The sequence below is a fragment of the Theobroma cacao genome, chromosome 1 (assembly GCF_053813885.1).
Source record: "Theobroma cacao isolate CCN51 chromosome 1, ASM5381388v1, whole genome shotgun sequence".
Classification (NCBI taxonomy): Eukaryota; Viridiplantae; Streptophyta; class Magnoliopsida; order Malvales; family Malvaceae; genus Theobroma; species Theobroma cacao.
In genome coordinates, this window is record NC_142639.1 from 5,613,493 (window position 1) to 5,628,502 (window position 15,010).

Here is a 15,010-nt window from a genome sequence, read left to right on the forward strand (position 1 = left end):
GCTTACCTTTTGCCATGAATTTAGTGATACGAAATTACTTGAAAATGATGTAAAAATTATTAAAAGTAATATTGAAAGCACCATAGATGGACTTCACTTCAGGCATTTCTTACACGGACACAAAAATAGGTGGTGCCAGATCTCTACTTTGTTAGATCAGCTTTTATGTAGATGGTTTAGCCTAAAGTTAAATTTTATGAAAATTTGTTGACATATAAATACATGGATTTATCAGAATTTGCACCCTATGCTTTGTTTCTTTCCAGCATTTTCTCAAATTCTCCCCAGTCATTATAGTTTCTTGAAAATCAATTAAGTTAGCCCAGCAGTTCCATCTCATGTATGAACCTTCATTATAAAGGTAATGTACTTTTAAAATCTCCAAGGCAGTATTAACTGATGGAATAGTCTTCTGGTTTTCCCTCATAAAAATCTCTGCCAATGAGCCTTTTTTTTTAATCTGAGTGCAAACCTTGTGAATAAAGCAAGAAGGTATTGAAATTTGCAAGGGGGTATTATTGATGTCCGGGTGTTCTTTTTTGGCTCCCAATGATGTGGCTGATGAGTGCATACTACCTTTAGTTTGCACACAATCTGTAGTGGGACTCAGTGGTAGGAATGACTGTGTCCTTTATGCAGCCATCAAGGCCCCTTGTCTATCTTTTGCTTTTAAGTTGGTAGGAAACATCAATTATTACACCTCTTATTTAATGGAATCTCTTGCTCTACAGCCATACACTTGTTTGCATGTATGGGTGTGCCCATCTTTCGTGAAGACCCTACTGCTAAAGAAATGGTCACTACTGCTCATGTTTGTGTAGACAAACTCAATATCTTGAGTAAGAGAGATGCTAATTGTTTAGAAATTGCTTTGCGTATCTGCAGTGAAATCAGCTCTTCTTTTGATCAAACACCTGAAGGGACTAAGGTTTAAGCAACTAAGAGCATGGAAACAGCTTCTGTTAACATCTTAGAATGAGGAATGTATGTTTTATGCTGCCTGTTAAGCAAATCAAGCTTATAATCTTAAAAAACAGCTATCATAGGTTCATGCTTCTGTTGCATTGAACAGTTGAAGATACACTGATCAGAAGATCAACAACTGTCAAGTAGTTTATGTTGTGAATCTTGTGATTAATTATATGGTAAAAGTTATACAGTATACTTAAATCGGTATCTGATGTCCAGCTTCATCATCTTGGAGCCCTGAAATTGAAGAAGTTCTTTTATAATTCTTATGGAAGAAAGCTATATAGGCTATGGAAAGAAACCTAAGCATACAGTTGGGCAGGGATGAAATATGCTGGAAATTCTCCCTATAGTGGGAAAAGATTTTCTCACATATTTCTCTGATGAAGTCTTAGCTAGAATAGTTTCAATTCCTTTGGAAATTGGAATACCTTTATTACCTTTAATTTTATTCAACCATCCTGGGACAGACAGAAAAAGTTATCTCTTTTCTTTTCCACAAATGTGCTGCGATGTCATACTAAGCATTTGTTTTTTTATCCCAAGTGTAAAAAGATATCCTCCAGTAGTTTTGCACTCCCATCATTCACTTTATTGTTGTTAGTCATAGACATCATAGATTTCCACACTCTTACCCTCAATCTCTATCAATAGAGATTCACTGGCATTTGTGTCATCACAACCATGAAACCAAGATGGGAAAATACAAGCTACATTTATCCCATCTCCTTTTTTTTTTTTTTTGGCTTTGTCACCCCAATTTTTCCCCTAAATGCTGAATTATTGGACAAATTTTTTCCTTTTTTTCACTAGCTTGTTCCAAGTATTAAACAATATTCTACCTGGAGGTACCTGAGTAAGAGGATGCACAAGAAGAATTAGATTAAAATAAAAGCAGATTAGCAATGAGTGATGGCAATGAAAATACAAAAGTTAATCATTTAAAAATTATTAAGTTGATAAAGTTATTAGTAGGAAGGTAAAAAGTATGAAAAGTGACTAGCCAGATGGAGATCAACCACCACCTGGGAATCTGTCATTCGAGCCATAATTGTGGTAGGACCATTTCATATGACGACACTGCATACTTTGATTGGTTGTTTAGGTTTCTAAAATTTGCTATTTTATTGATTTATGTTCTTTCTACATGTTTGGCGTTTTATCGGAAGAAAACTAAGGGCCTTGGGTCCCATTGGGGACCCAATAATTGACACAAAGCGTACATAATAATTGCTAAACTATATTTTATCAAAGAGGGAAAAAAATATTGCTCATAATAATGAATCATCACTCACTCACACAGGAAGGAAACAGCTTACAATGTTTCTTCATCATTTCTATATATTTTTAAAGAGAAAAAGGCTAGATGGGTCTAAGTTCAAATAGGTCGAAATTCTCAATGACATTATTTATAATTTCATGTATATTGGATATTGCAGTGAGAATCGAGTCATTGGGTTATTGTTTTTTGTTTTGTATGATAATTGAAAATAAAGCTTGATCATGATCCCACCCATATGGTATTTCCTGTGACTAAACTGCAAAACTGCTCTTTTGCCCCATTTGGTGTAATAGTTATCGTATAATTTCCTGATTTGCTATCCTTAAACCTTATGCAGCTGACAGGAATGATTAGATAGAACACCTAATATAATTGGAGGATACCAAAAAATAAAAATACATGATTTTTACGTATTTTGTCTTTTTCCACACTATTAATTTCCGGATGGTTTCAACAGAGCTTATTTAGGACAGACATTTCTATTTTTATTTATTTATTTTAATGAAAGACAACTCTTGATTTGTACGTATATTAGAGAAAAAAAGAAACAAACATAGCATTGAAGCGTCTCACTTTGATCGACCAAATTAACTAAAGACTGGTGATTGGTCATCCAGGGAAACTTTTTTTTTTTAGAGAAAAAATATTTTCTCAATTATTGTAAATGTTTTATTAATTATGAAGAATAATATTAATGAAAAATTGAAAGCTGTCAGTCTGATCCCATGAGTCCCCAGTGATCATTTGTAAGAATGAGAGCGCTACAGATCTGGAACTTCCCCCAACTTGCAGGCTATAGCCCCATTCCAAAATAAATTAAAATGGAAATTTTTTTTTGGAGAATTAAAATGATAGTTGATTTCAAATTATTCAACTTCGCATTTTATTCGTTGTTGGAACAAGACTAGAATTATTCTTGCTGCGCAACCATGGCATAAAAAATGAGAAACAAATGAATTTAAAAAATGTTGCAAAGGAAGAGATGAGCTATTTTTATTTTTCAAGTTAAAAAAAAAATCATATACGACTCACTGAACAAATATTTAAATTAATTGTAATGCGTCATGTTTATAACGAAAAAGAAAGAAAAAAAATGTCAATCTCCACTCTTCAAATGATGGAATTTACAAATCTTCTCTCTTATTTTGTGCTGGAGAATTTGATTTGAGCAATTTGAAGCACATTTTTGTTAAAATTTTATTGTAAATTTGAGGGGGAAAATGTAATTACACTGTTCAGAACGACTGGCTTAGCCAGTAACCAAAGAAGTAAAGGAGGAAATAGAAAAAAGGTGTGAGACATCTTTTAAATTGTGGGGTGAACTATCCTTATCAACTGTACGAGTGTGCCCTAAGAGTTTGAAACAAGACATATACATCAGAAAGCATCAAAATAAATTTCAAACATTCGCAAAAGTGAAAAAGATCAATATCTTGTTGGCTGCCCACTGTCCACTCAAATATTTTTCAGTGTGTACGTTTTGGTCTAGATTCACCCCACCCCTTTGATTAATTCATCTTTCCATTGCCCCCAGCCCCCTTTTTACATGCCCTACTGCCAACTATTTCTTTACCCAATCCTTCAAACTCCTAAAAAGAAAGACAGTACAACTTGTGTGTATTACGTACATTCATTATCTTCGACGTTGTGAGAAAACGACACAATACAATACTTTTGTAAATATATCAAAAATATAATGTTGGGTAACAAAACAATGAAAATATCAATGAAGTTTGCACAGTGATATTGACGTTGAAACCCTCAATTGTGGGAGTAAATTAATTAATTCGTGTATTTGACCTTAGATACGTCTCTTATTTAACCCTTCATTTCAGGTTAAGACAAGGTAGTTGTTGAGGAAGTAATGGTAGTGAGGGGTTGATTTAAACATTTCTCTTGTTAATATGCCAATCAGGCGGGTAGGATCTTTTAAAAGTTCCTATAACTTAAAGTTTTATGAAAAAGAATGCTGTGCCTGTGGTTTGGCCAACAAATAATTTTTATTAATTTAAATAAGGTTACTGCATAAACATGGAAAGAGTTTGTGTAGTGGTTCATGAACTAAGATGATGTCTGATGAAATGGACATCTTGAATTTGACTCTTCGCACTAAAACACTCTTATTAGGATCATTTATTTCCAGCCATGTAAGATTGGAAAATTAAAAACAATTATTTCGTAATTGCATGATCCAGTAATTATGCATTGATATTTGCATGATGAAATTAGAGGTAATTAATATAGCTCCAAAAACATGACTGTATATATGATAGCAACATAATTCTCTATTGGGATTTCACACACACAAAAAAAAAAAAAAAAAGGAATAAAACCGAAAGGGAGTTCACAATAAATGCTTAAAAGATTAGGTTCCAAATTCGTTTTTGACCCTTTTGTATAATTTATTGACCAATTAAGAGTTTTGGAAAAAATAAAATCTTGGAAACTATCAATAATAAATGATTTTTATAAAAAAAAAATTGTAAATAGAATTTAAAATAGGTATTTTTAAACAAGATTAAGACTAATAAATTTTATGACATTAAAAAATTTAAGGAAAGACCAATGTTTATCATTTTATGCATATCAAGATTCATTATTGATTCTTGGATTATATAAATGAGATTTCATTTTATAAATTTTCTATCTTTCGTATTTCGCATTATTGAAATTAAAGTTTTAAATTGAGTTTTAAATTTTAACTGTTAAGTAAATATATAAAGAAAACAAAAGAGCAGGAGAGAAAGCGTGAGGTGGACTTCATTGGGACCCCGTGCCCGCAAGCAACGGCCCAGATTCTCTCTCTCCCCTCCTCCCATCTCGTTTATCTTGTCTCCCCCTCGCTAGCTTGCCCTTCCTTCCATTTCCACTCTCTCTCTTTCTTCTCTGGAAAAATCACTAGAGAGACAGAGAGAAGAAAAAGAAAGAAATCACCCAGAAAGAGCAAACAAGAAACCATGTTGCTAGGAAAACGTTCACGCCACCCGATCAAGAGGACGACAAGCATGACAGGGATCACCGTCGATGTCTCCAACGTTGAGGATGTCCAAGAACCATTAATTATATCTGATCCTCCTCCTCCTCAAGACCCCTTGCATGAATTTCCAAACGGAAACTTTGCAGGTTACGATCAACGTTTCTTGGCCATGGTATCGCCAAGAAACCCTGCTGCTGGAAGATCAGGTTCTACTAATCATGTCGTCGACACTGCTCCTTTCTTGCGCTCTTGTTGCCTTTGTAAACGCCGCTTAGCTCCTAGTCGAGACATATATATGTATAGGTATTTTTCTATTTTTAAATTTATCATAACTTCTTTTTTCTTCAAGAAATTGTCTTGTAAGTCTACTAGTTTGGATCCTTTTTTTTTTTCCATTTTAATTTTTATGAAAAGATTTTAAAAGACCATATATATAGTTTAACAGATAAGAATATTCATGCTTACTGTAGATCCAGAAATGATATAAATTGGCTTTTTTCCTGATAATCATGCTTCTCATAACTCAATCTTCTCTTCTTGGTTTTGGTATTATATTTGTGTTTTTGGTTGGGGTCCTTTTTTCACTATAAATTTATGTTTCCCTTCTCTTTCATCTCCTTAAGTTATTAATACTATATATATACACATACACACAGCAGTATCTAGAAGTTATAATTAACCCCCAAAAAATGGTATCTAGAAGTTATAGCATTGTTAACAGAGGATCAAGTTAGTTGCATTATTTTAATTGAGTTGATTATAAAATACTATTGCAGGGGGGATACAGCCTTTTGTAGTTCAGAGTGCAGGGAGCAGCAGATGAAGCAAGACGAAAGAAAAGAAAAGTTGAAAGGTGTAGCTTCAAAGAAAGAAGAACGCCATGCATCTTCAGCCAGCTCCAAGGCTTCAACTAAAACCGAGCCTGTGGCAGCTGCTTGAAGTTGATGAGGAGCTAGTAATCTCAATCCTCAAGAAAATTAGCTTGAAGACAAGGAAAAGACAAGAAAAGAATGAGAGAGAGACGCATAACCCAAATCCCCAAAAAAAAAAATAGTGCAGCTCGATTGATCGTCATCCATCTCCCCGCCCCCAATATTAGAGCCCACTAATGTTTCACAGTATCATAAAAGATGTTGATAATGATGAAAACAATATTATGAGTTAGTAATATTGTGTAAAAAAAAAACAAATATATAGTGGGTGCAGTTAATGTATGTGGATGCTGATGCAAACGGGCAAAGCTCTGAGGTTGAGATCAGCATTTATGAATCTTATTTTAAGTTCTCCCTAACGTCTGCAAGCTTTTCCATTCTGTTTTTTTTTTGTCCCTTTTTCTGGTTTACTTTTTAGATTTTACTTTCATTAAGTTCATGACTACTCCTCCTATCCATATATTTTCTACCAATCAATTATCATCAAGAAAATGAATATTTTGCATGTGAAGTGTATATATATATATATTCTGAATTCAAAGAAAGTAGTACATTATTTAAACAGGATAACGAAGTAATTAAAGATAAATGAGTTAATTGAAGCTGGGGTTGTTGATGCTTAATGGGATTCGTGGAGTCTAATTAGCTGAGTCCTTGGATTACCATGGTAATCTTGAGATGCTAGCAAGCTATTTGAGCCCAATTAATAAGCTGAGCATTTGTATAAGAATTATTATTATTTTATTATAAGCATGGAGATTTATGTGTATACATTGAACCTGCACAAGTACATAGTAGGCAATTAAAAAAAAGGAATGAAAGATATAATTATAATATTTAATATAATTACTAGAATAATTGGTTGGTGCCCAATATGTGAACACAATGATGAACAAAGATATTGAAAAAGATTTGTACCTCAACTACAATATCCACTATTTATGTATAATTTACTAATATTATGCAACAATGAAGAACAGTAGAGTTGGAAGATAGTGATGAGAGCTCAAGGAATGTAGAATATCATCCCACGTACATGCATATACGAACTAATTATTAATAAAATAATCTTTCATGTACAAAAAACCAAAAGCTTTGGAAGGCAATGCACCAGCTATCCATGGTCCCTCTTCTTTTAGGATCGTAGGAAGGTTTATATTTTTAAATTGTCTTCCAATGTGTACCTGATTATGTACTCACAAACAATAAATGTAATATATTATTATTATTATTCATTATTTAGGTACCCATTTATGAGTAGTCGAATTTAGTCTAATTGTTCAATTATACAATAATTTATAATACTATCCTTTACAAATATAAGTTACTTACTTTAGATTTGAATTTTTTTTTTAAAAAAAGTGAGAAACGATGATTTGTATGCATTATACATGTAAGCTATGACAACAAGAAGCTTGTGAAAGTGTTTAGTCTTCGTTTACTTGTATAGAATATTGACAAAATTGTCATGGGCTTTGCAGTGCCTTTGGAGTTGGAACACTGCGAGTGAGACAAGGATTGAGCAACGTAGCCCATGCTGAAGTACTCGTAATTCAACTGAACATTGCTTTTGTTATATCTTCTTTGTTTTTATTCAAACATATTGACGCAGGAGTGTCAATGATTGTATTTTATTAAATTTAGTTTTTGCTAATTTAGTTGATTTAGAATTTATTTTCTTTATTTTATTTAAATTAAGATTTTTTTCTTATTTTTATTTTAATATTTTTAAGAATTAGTATTTGATTAGAATAGTCATGTTCTATTTAGGAATAAAACACCTATTTTATTTAAATTTCTTATTAATTATTCTAATTGTATTAGATAACTAAGAGTAGAGTTTTATTAGGATTTGGACCTATAATACTATAAATAGGACCCTTAGGCTTAGTTACGAGACATTCAGAATTGAGAGTTAATAAATAATATTTTCTTAAGTATGAGTGTTTATTTCTCTAGGCTCTTTTAAAGAGTAAGAGGTTTTAATATCTTTGACCTAGCCAACCAAAATGGGATTTTGGCTATTTTTCACCTTAGTGGGGTTTTCAACCTTACCAAAATTGGTGATTCACCTTAGTGGGGTTTTCAACCTCGTCACGATTGATGTTTTTCATAACGCCTAGGTGTCTTTACAACGCCCCGGCGTCAGTTTGGTATCAGAGAGGGAGGATTATTATTCGCTGCATAAGTTCAGATTCGCTGTCAAGTTTCGATACTCCCTGTACGGGTAATTTTATTTCTTTATAGTTATATCATCATCTTTTTTTTTTCTACATCACCATAAAAAATAAAATGCCGCCAAGACGTCAAAATCGTCAAAGAGATGATTACGAGATTGAGATTGCAGAACTACGTCAGCAAATTCAAGAATTACAAGAGCAACTCGCAAGACGTGATGCTCAAATAAACAATAGCAACTCTAGTGATGAAGAGAATGACACCAACCCGTTTCATCAAAATTTGTCCTCTGATGAAGAAGTACCTATTCGTCGCCTGAGAACTGCTGTTGCTAGAGATTTGGGAATCAAAGTCGACATTCCTGAGTTTGAAGGAAGACTTCATCCTGATGACTTCCTTGACTGGCTCTACACAGTAGAAAGAGTTTTTGAGCTCAAAGATATTCCCGATGAAAAAAGTGTGAAGCTTGTGGCAATTAAATTGAAGAAACACGCTTCTATTTGGTGGGAAAATCTCAAAAGACAACGAGAAAGAGAAGGCCTCTACAAGATCAGAACATGGGATAAGATGCGTCGAGAACTCAAGCGTAAGTTCCTTCCTAAGCATTATCGACAAGAAATTTTTATCAAATTTCATAACTTGAGGCAAAAAACAATGACGGTGGAAGAATATACAATGGAGTTCGAGCAACTTCACATGAAGTGCGATGTCCAAGAGCCTGAAGAACAAACTGTAGCTCGTTATCTTGGGGGTCTCAATGTTGAAATTGCAGATGTTGTTCAACTACAACCATATTGGAACCTAAATGATGTCATCAGATTAGCATTAAAGGTTGAAAAACAACGATCACGAAAAAGGTCAATGAGTTCATCTAGACAACAATAATCTACCTCAAATGATGAAAGTCAGAGTTCAGTAACCATTCCGCCTCCAAAGGTAAACTCTTCCAAAACAGCAAGTAGTAACGATAAAAAGACTACTTTTACTCGTGCTTCTAATGTCAACAAAAAATGCTTCAAATGCCAAGGATTTGGACATATTGCTTCTGATTGTTCGAATCGAAGAATTATTTCCTTAGTAGAAGAAGAAGATTATGCGAATTGGGAAAAATTAAAACCAGTCTATGATGAGTATGATGACGAAGAGATAGAAGAAGTTTCTGCTGACCATGGAGAAGCTCTTATTGTTCGTCGTAACCTTAACACTGCCATGATGACTAAAGATGAAAGTTGGCTTCGTCACAACATATTCTATACAAGGTGCACATCCTAAGGGAAGGTTTGTAATGTCATTATTGATAGTGGAAGCTATGAAAATGTTATTGCCAACTACATGGTAGAAAAGTTGAAACTTCCAACCGAAGTACATCCTCATCCTTACAAGCTACAATGACTGAGAAAAGGAAACGAAGTTAAGGTAACAAAGCGCTGTTGTGTTCAATTCTCTATTGGAAATAAGTATGAAGACGAAGTCTGGTGCGACGTTATTCCAATGGACGCATGCCACTTGTTGTTAGGACGCCCATGGCAATATGATCGTCGAGCTCACTATGATGGATACAAGAATACTTATTCCTTCATCAAGGATGGAGTAAAAATTATGCTGACTCCATTAAAGCCAGAAGACCGACCAAAGACACAAGAGGAAGATGAAGCACTCATCACTATGCCTAGCTTAAGCGAAGCTTATTGTGAGTCAAACAATTTATGTCTCTTATTAGTCTCTAAGGAGAATAAAGTGTCTTCATCCTTATCCAATGATGGTCAAACAAAATTGGTCAACCAAAGTTCGGGAAACTTATCGAGAAGCTTTGTGGACAACCATGCCGTTAACAAGACTACAGTTAAGTATGATTTTCCTATCCCTCGATTGGATGACATGTTCATTGGCTCTAAAGTGTTTTTGAAGATGGATTTGAAGAAAGGATATCAACAAATTCGAATACGACTTGGAGATGAATGGAAAACAATCTTCAAAACAATGGATGAATTGATCAAATGGTTTGTATGGATTATGACGATATATGGATTCAGACATCAACGAGAAGTATGTCAAGGTTTACTCGTCAGAGTCGAGTTTTTTTTTCTGACCCGAGGAGAATGACGCAAGAGCGTCAAGGATTGTATTTTATTAAATTTAGTTTTTGCTAATTTAGTTGATTTATGATTTATTTTATTTATTTTATTTAAATTAGGATTCTTTTCTTATTTTTATTTTAATACTTTTAAGAATTAGTATTTGATTAGGATAGTCATGTTCTATTTAGGAATACAACACCTATTTTATTTAAATTTGTTATTAATTATTCTAATTGTATTAGACAACTAGGAGTAGAGTTTTATTAGGATTTGGGCCTATAATACTATAAATATGACCCTTAGGCTTAGTTACGAGACATTCAGAATTAAGAGTTAATAAATAATATTTTTTTAAGCAGGAGTGCTTATTTCTCTAGGCTCTTTTAAAGAGTAAGAGGTTTTAATATCTTTGGCCTAGCCAACCAAAGTGAGATTTTGGCTATTTTTCACCTTAGTGGGGTTTTCAACCTTGCCACGATTGATGTTTTTCATAACGTCTAGGTGTATTTACAACGCCCCGGCGTCACATATATGCTCTACTTGCATTCATTTTCTTCTCCCCTGTTTTCTATTCCCACATAAAATTAACTTTTTTGGATATATTCACACCAAATATATCAAGTGATCTCATATTCTTTTCTTTTCACTCTTTAATTGGGTGCAAAGATCCAAAAATACTTGTATATTTATTAATTTTCTTCCATTATAATCTAATGAAATATGTGATTATTTTTAAATTTTCTGTAAAATTAAAAATTGTACTACCAATATATAAGATAATTTTTCAATTTCAAATATATATATATATATATAACACTTTGACACTAGTTCCAATAATCTAGTGTTTCAAAAAGGTACTCAGAAATCCTTTGCGAATAAACACATGATAAGTTACACAGCAACAAACATTATACATATATTCTTCGTCAATTCCATTACTTTACGTTTTTCATGTAAATTTTTAACGGCTCTTGTCTCTACCTCATGAGGCACGTTTCCGTACAACTGATGGGAAGAAGTATTGAAAAAAATGAACTTGGAAAGGGAATAAAAAGAGATTCTAAATCAGCTTGACCACATCAATTACCTAAAAGAGAGACTTTATTATGATGCTTGACTTAGCATTTCATCACCATCTCTCGCTTTCTCTTTTGCCTTGAACTTAAGATTTTTACTCAAATTTCATCACGCTTGTTACCTCTTTACCTCATTTTGTGAAATGTCGTGGCCCCTCCCTTATTCACAACTTAATTATACGCTGCCACATTCTTCCAATCCATCATGCAATCACCTCTCCATAAATATATAAAGGGTATTTTTAATGGATTCGATTTGATTTTAACTTTCACGAGTTCATTCAATAGCGGAGGGTCCATGCAAGTTGAAGTATCTATGAATCACCAGCATACTTTAAGGAAAAACAAAAGGTTCTAATTTATGATTGGCTTCTTTTTTTCATCCTCCAATTATTCCCAATACTCTTAATCATTCTTGTCTTCACAAAAATCTCGTTAAAGGGTGCTTGTGATTTCAAGACGAATTAAAACCTAAAGAAGAAAACAAAAAAGGAAGAAAAGAAAATTAGCAATAATGATGAATGATAAAGAAATTTCATGTTCATCATGTTTCATTATCAATATTTTAACGTTTAGTTATTTTGGAAAGGGCAAGAACCAGGGAATCTGTGGCACCGTCAGCTCCAAGTTGTCGCTCTTAATTAAAAAAATGAAAGAGATTCATTTGGAGTTATTTTGTTGATTGATGTGGGTTGTTGCGTTTGCTTTAGGGCCCCCTGGACATTCACACAAGGTCCCCATCCTTTTTTTTGTCACCTCGGGACCACCCACAAGGTTTTCATCTCCCAAAGTTCAATGTTCTTTTCTTTTCTTACTCTTCTTTCATATTTATTTTTTTATTTATTTAAGTATGAATTCGTCCTAAACTGTGAAAATTACAATTTTTTTCCTTATCTCATACAACCCATTCGGACTCTCATCTTTTAATTTCAATTCAAAACTTTTGAATTGAATTGAAGTTTGTAATTTTAACCATTGTGATATTCCCTTAAAAAGATGTTACATTTAATTATTGGATGTAATATATTAAACTTTGATTTATTTATTACTTGGGAATCTTCAATCTTCATTTTTATTTAGAAATTTCAGGCCATAGCCATGAATCATGGCATTGTTGGTACAATATCATTAGAATCACACCACAAGATTCCTAGGATAATCTCATGGGTGAGGGATTTAAATATGAAATCTAACTTGATTTTGGAGTTTAATTAATAAGAAATCTCTTGCAAAAATCATTGGAATGAAATTCAGGTTGCTCTTCTACCACATGAAGCAAATCCTCACTGCACAATTAGATTTTTGTTCTCACATTAATTAATTTGAATTTTTTTTCCTTTTTCTTTTTCGCCCAACAGATTTGAGGTTAATTTATTTTAAAAATACCTCATATTGACAGATCATGGAGTTTACAAAGATTAGGGTCTCCGAGCGTACCCCACTCAGTTATATAGGGTTAGGGTATCTTATAATTAGATTTAAATAATAATTTCACTATCCAATTCGAGTAGGGTTCAAGTACTACCCCTTGGGTACCCAATACCCATACTTGATTTTTTTTAATTTCATGTAATTAAAGATAAACCCATATTCTTAATTAAATTAATTTATGAAACTATGATTATTAATTAACTTGTAATATCTTTCAACACATATACTCTATATATTATGTTAATTTATAAAGAATATAATTACTATTATATAATTACTTTTAGTATATACATTTTAAATATAAACATATTTACTTTCTATTTTGTGTTAATGTTACAAAAATTATAACTAATAAAATTTTTAATTATAATAGATACTTTTATTTATATAAACTTATAAAATGTATACCTAAAAAGAAATTGTGAGATTAGAATAATTTTGGAACCTAACTAATTTTTTTTTAATTTCATAGACAAATCCATATAGTTAATTAAACTTGTAATGTTTAAGTTATTATTTGAATTTTTTTAGTTATTTAAGTTGATATTTGATATATTTATTTTTGATTATTTAAATTTAAATTTTATTGTTCGTGTACTTTTATAAATTTAATTGTTAGTGTATTATATAGAATATGAATAAAAATATTATTATATAGATATAAGTACGGACTTGGATTTGGGTAATTAGGTACCTATGAAGAGTATTTTAATAATTTTTTTACATAATCGTGTTTTTAAACGAGTTCGGGTAATTATAAAATAGTGAGTATAAATTTGAGTTCGGATTAGGATAGTAAATTTAAAAAATATTCAAATAATTATAAGATTCGAATAACCCATTTTTTAATCAGGTTCAAATATTTCAAAATTAACAGGTATTCTATCTGTTGACGTTCTTAAACTTTAGGGTGCAATTATGGCGCAAGAATTAGATATTGTCAATTATTAACAAAGAGAAAAGCAACCAATTTTTCACTGGACAAAAAATAACACAATCAGTTTCTCTACAGCTATTGCGTACTAAAGTTAGTAACAGATTTTCCAAAAGGAAAGTCATCCAACATTGTTGGAAGAGCAATGCTGTTTTGTTGATTGTTCAACATTTTTTTTTGTAAGAGTAATATTTGTTATGGCATAATGGAAGATTTCAAACTTCCCATGACCTTGAAATTAAATATTTTTAAATTCTAATCATGAGCTGTTCAATCATTATCAATATGTTTCCTAAGAATTTCTCGAGACTTGGAAGTTTATTTTAAAACATATTACAGTTTACAGGCTAATACTTGCATTGCAGAAAGCACTTCCAATGTTATTATTTGAGTTTGGTAATAACTTAATAAACTTGGTTTAACAATTTTCATCTCAATAATAAAAGGATTAATATCTAAGATTTGAATCTCTCTTTACATGATCATGACCTTATTGATCACTTGTACATCAAAAACTTTGGAATTCAAATTTTTAAATTGAAAAACATATATAATTCAAACATTCCATTCAACCCTATTAAGGAAACTAATGACTTGAACCAAAAGTAATTGAAACTAATGGCAAGTCCAACAATATTTTCTTTTAAGTCGTTTATGTATACTTTATTTTCTTAATAACTTTCTCCCTCTCTGGCATCCTTTGGACTTTATTTTCGTTAATTTTGTAGATTAAACCTTTTCCAAAAAAAAATCCTATTAGCAAACACTTGAACTAAATAAAGAGGGTAGAAAAGATAGTTGATATGTTGAAAGATCGGGGAGAAAGGGAGAATGTTAAAGAGAGAGAGAAAAGATGTTGTTTTGGAAATGAATAAGAAGGAAAAGGGAAGATAAAAAAGATAAGAAAAAAAAAGGGAAAAATTAGTAATTTAAAATCACATTGTTCAATAAATTGTGGTTAGTTTCCTTACCATGCTTATTCGATAAGAGAACAACTGATTTGCTTTGAGGCAACCCCAAAGATTGACTTGTTTATTAGCAATTAATTAAAAGAATGAAAAATATTTGATATCTGACATGTTAAGAAGAATTTACCTGATAATTAATTTTTTTCGAGAGTTTTATAACGAAGATGAGTTTCGTAGAATCTCTT

General features: G+C 32.0%; 2 protein-coding genes across 2 annotated transcripts; both read left to right on the forward strand.

Moving 5' to 3' along the window:
- Positions 1-5,078: 5,078 nt before the first annotated feature.
- LOC18611608 (FCS-Like Zinc finger 5-like) lies at positions 5,079-6,392 on the forward strand. Its single transcript, XM_007047951.3, has 2 exons — positions 5,079-5,531; positions 6,005-6,392. Exons 1-2 carry the CDS (start codon positions 5,209-5,211, stop codon positions 6,165-6,167), a joined length of 486 nt encoding a protein of 161 aa, XP_007048013.2. The 5' UTR covers positions 5,079-5,208; the 3' UTR covers positions 6,168-6,392.
- A 3,437-nt stretch (positions 6,393-9,829) lies between these two features.
- LOC148764463 (uncharacterized) lies at positions 9,830-10,441 on the forward strand. The gene has a single exon (XM_088802470.1). It carries the CDS (start codon positions 9,830-9,832, stop codon positions 10,439-10,441), a length of 612 nt encoding a protein of 203 aa, XP_088658596.1.
- The last annotated feature ends 4,569 nt before the right edge of the window (positions 10,442-15,010 follow it).

What these genes read in the sequence shown, in the direction of transcription:
- LOC18611608 (XM_007047951.3), top strand. Translation starts at nt 5,209, where the DNA reads ATGTTGCTAGGAAAACGTTCACGCCACCCGATCAAGAGGACGACAAGC. An exon ending in CGAGACATATATATGTATAG is followed by an intron (nt 5,532 to 6,004) that starts GTATTTTTCTAT and finishes ATACTATTGCAG; the next exon opens with GGGGGATACAGCCTTTTGTA.
- LOC148764463 (XM_088802470.1), top strand. Translation starts at nt 9,830, where the DNA reads ATGGACGCATGCCACTTGTTGTTAGGACGCCCATGGCAATATGATCGT.